Raw genomic sequence first — 3577 nt, 5'->3', positions numbered from 1 at the left:
CACCTGACCTGCACATCTTTGGACTGTGGGAGGAAACCGGAGCACCCGGAGGAAACCCACGCAGACACGGGGAGAACGTGCAAACTCCACACAGTCAGTCGCCTGAGGCGGGAATTGAACCCGGGTCTCTGACGCTGCGAGGCAGCAGTGCTAACCACTGTACCACCGTGCCGCCCACAGGTCTTGTTTAAAGTATGAATTTTGTAACCAATACAAAGTATTCAAATTTGACATTAGAAATTTGCATTTATTCAACATCCTAAAGCATCTTACGAGGAATGTCATTGCATCAAATTACATAAAGAGCTACAAAAATACACAGTCACAGGACCAGAGAGGAAGATTTTAAGGTTCAATTTAAGATAGAAAGAAAAAAGAAGAGGTAGAGGTTTAGGCAAGAAATTTTATAGTTTGTAGGAGACTAGGGAGACTGATGGTATTGCCACCCATGCGGGTAGGATTAAAAACACAAATACACAAAGCATTAGAATTGGATGAGTGCAGCAATCGGTGGAACTTTTAGAACTGCAGCAAAGTCATGGAAAATTGACAAGAAAGATGAACATTTTAAATTTACAATATTTCTAAATGAGAAGCCAATATAGCAGTGTTAGCATCCCTATCTGTGAGCCAGGAGATCTGGGTTCAAGTCCCACCTGCTTTAGGAGTGAGAGATAACATCCCTGAAGAGGTCAATTACAAATTATCTAAATTTATAAGTTCGGAAAATAAGATTTGAATGACCAAGCTTGCAAACTATTATATGTCCTCTCACAGTCTCAAGTATTTTGCAACAGTCAAATCTGGAGGTATCAAAAAGGTAAGGATGAGGATTTCAATCACAGATCATTCTCATGGACCTGTATCGGCTATTAATACCTCAAAACGTACCTTTGTACTCAAATCTCTCTTTAGCTTCTTCACTTGCTATCTTGCAATCAGAAAAACCCTTTTAGTTCCTCTAACTTTAGCCATTGTATATATCCTTCCTGCTGCTCCTCCAGCTGCCATGCCTTCAACCAGTTGGTTCCCTGAGAATTCTCTCAGTAAACCAGAGGTCTCATTTCTCTTAAATAAAACCCTTCTTACAAAGCTTTTGGTCACTTTTGTTAACATTTCCTTACTGGATTTTGCATCCATTTTTTGTGGGTTCATGAAATTACTTTGGACATTTTCTATATTAAAAGAATGTGTACATATGTTTGAGGAGGGTGTCACACTCTGATCTTATTTGATTGGCTCTCATATTTTCCATCAAGAGTCACTTATCAATAATTAGTCAAAGGGGCATAGTACTTTTTCCTCCTTAGTCCAAAGAACAGAAACTTGCATTATGATGGAGATTCGCAGTCTAGCTGAAAATTAAAACTGGAACCTTCTGAACTCCATGGTTAATTGTTGTGTTGTTGAGATGGACTGATTTCAGTAATCCCTGAACATGGCTGACTGCAAGCACTAACTTTATGGTAACCTATTTACAATCATCAGAAAATTCCCTGACTTTTGGAATGTGGACATGAGTGTATGTTGTTTCCTCCCATTTCAGACTGCTACAGATAATATTTGTAGTGACATAGTCTAATGCATTCCATTATAGTAACATAATTGGTCTCATTATTTGTTCTATGAGGAAGTTAGTTTTTAAAAATGCCTTAACCAGTGTTTCTGCTATCGATCGGTTTGTACTTGTGCTGTAACAGGCTTCATTCAGTATAGATATTAACAGTAGCGACTACTTCTGTAGTATTGCCACTTGTTAACCAGTAAAACAAAATTCTCAGAAAGGATTCTGCACAGGCTAATCTTGCTAGAAAAATTATCTTCAACTTTATTTCACTTACTGTCGCATGAGAGTTCGATGTGGGATCTTTCACATAAAGAGCAGTGTTAGATTTACGTACTGGATCATTCAAGCTCTTCTCCTCCTGGCTGGAAGAATCCTTCGATTTTGCACAACCCATGTTTCTGAAAAGAAAATGGAGAACAATGATTTGATTGCCATGAGTAGCCTAGGTTCAATGACTGAATGTGCAAATTGCAACACTACAAATTCAAAACCTTCAAGTATGCACCGAAACATCATCTGGAATGCTTACATCCGTGCAAACAGTTAGCCCTCAACTTAACACTGGAATGTCAGCCTATTCAGATATCAGTTCTCGCTATTTTAGCAAATGGTGTAAATCCATTTAGATGAGAAGGCAATTAGGTAGAGAAAAAAAATACAGGTGTGCCAGGAATTTCAGATTTCCATCTTCTAATGAGATCAGCAGCAGAAACAGATTGACCAGGCCAGCTGGATATTGTTTAAAATCAGATGTTGTAACACTTGAAACAGGCACATTTTGCCAATTTGTCACAGAAAGCTTTGAAGTGCTAGTTTCAACATTATGTACTTTTTTTGCAGTTGAGGAAATTGAAAATATCTGGGCCTTTACAAGGTTTTCACCACAGATGTGGTTGAAAAGGAAAGCTAAATTTGTCAGTTTATAACCCAAATAATCCCACATAATCCAGTTGCTTGGAAAAATCGATCTAGGACCTGGTAAGAAACTTACTTTACAAACATGAAAAGCACAGAACTAAAACATTTCCAAGCAGTAAATTAGGAAGGTAATTAGCTTGATGTGAAACTAGGAGGAGAAAGTGAGGACTGCAGATCAGAGCTGAAAATGTGTTGCTGAAAAAGCGCAGCAGGTCAGGCAGCATCCAAGGAACAGGAGAATTGACATTTCGTGCATAAGCCCTTCTTCAGGATGTGAAACTACCCAATTTACTGTAACTCAGTAATAAATGTAAGACTTAAATAACATTTAGTTCCCACATCCCGATTCTCTGTTACAAAACAATCATGGATCTCATGGCCAAAATCAATGTATTTGGTTTCTTTGATGTGAAAACGCTACAAAAAAAAAGGTACAATGTTAAATAATTGAGAACGGGGAAGAGGTGTGTTGGGTCTCGGTTCCTGGTCAGTGCTAAATGAGCAGATCTCATTTGACTAAGAAAAAGTTATTTAAAAAAAAGCATCGGTAAGGTTTCAGAAACTGAAGACAGAACCCTCGAAGAATACAAAGATAGCTCAAGAAAGAACTCAAACAAGGAATAAGGAGGGCTTAAAAAAAAACTCAATGAAATGCCTTTGGGAACAGATTTTAGGAAAATCCTAAGGCATTTTATACATATATAAACAGAGCGAGAGAGTAGCTAGGGAATGGGTAGGTCCACTCCCGGAGTAAGGAGAGAATTTATGCATGGAACTGGAGGAAGTGAATGAGGTCCTGAAATACTTGGCATCAGTATTCACCCCTGAAAGTATGGAGAATCTCAGGAGGGATATTCTGGGACATGACAATTTAAAAAGGAAATGGTGTTAGGTGTTTAAAAGCATTAAGGTAGACAAACCCTCATGTCCTAATGGGATCTCCACCGGAATACTGAGTGTGAGGCAGGTGAGGAAATTGCTGGGGCCTTGTACAACATCTTTGTATCCTTTTTCGTTACAGAAGGGGTCCTAGAGGACTAGAGACTAGCAACAGTGCGCCTTTAAGGGCAACAGGGATAATCGTGGGGTGAG

At 38.9% G+C, this 3577-nt stretch overlaps 1 protein-coding gene across 4 annotated transcripts in view; it reads right to left on the bottom strand.

Annotated features, from left to right (window-relative positions):
* LOC122560162 (tyrosine-protein kinase HCK-like) overlaps positions 1–3577 on the bottom strand; it is a 92945-nt gene that overhangs the window by 59868 nt on the left and 29500 nt on the right. For 2 of the 4 annotated variants that reach the window (XM_043710496.1, XM_043710497.1), the window contains one exon: positions 1842–1965. In XM_043710496.1, the coding sequence (XP_043566431.1) occupies positions 1842–1961 (120 nt within the window). In that variant the 5' untranslated portion in view covers positions 1962–1965. The remainder of the gene's footprint in view (positions 1–1841; positions 1966–3577) is intronic. The other 2 variants (XM_043710498.1, XM_043710499.1) reach the window with 1 other exon arrangement.

This window comes from Chiloscyllium plagiosum, chromosome 20, assembly GCF_004010195.1.
Source record: "Chiloscyllium plagiosum isolate BGI_BamShark_2017 chromosome 20, ASM401019v2, whole genome shotgun sequence".
NCBI classification, from domain to species: Eukaryota; Metazoa; Chordata; class Chondrichthyes; order Orectolobiformes; family Hemiscylliidae; genus Chiloscyllium; species Chiloscyllium plagiosum.
Note: the sequence above shows the minus strand (reverse complement) of the source record. Positions and strands in the feature narration are given on the sequence as shown.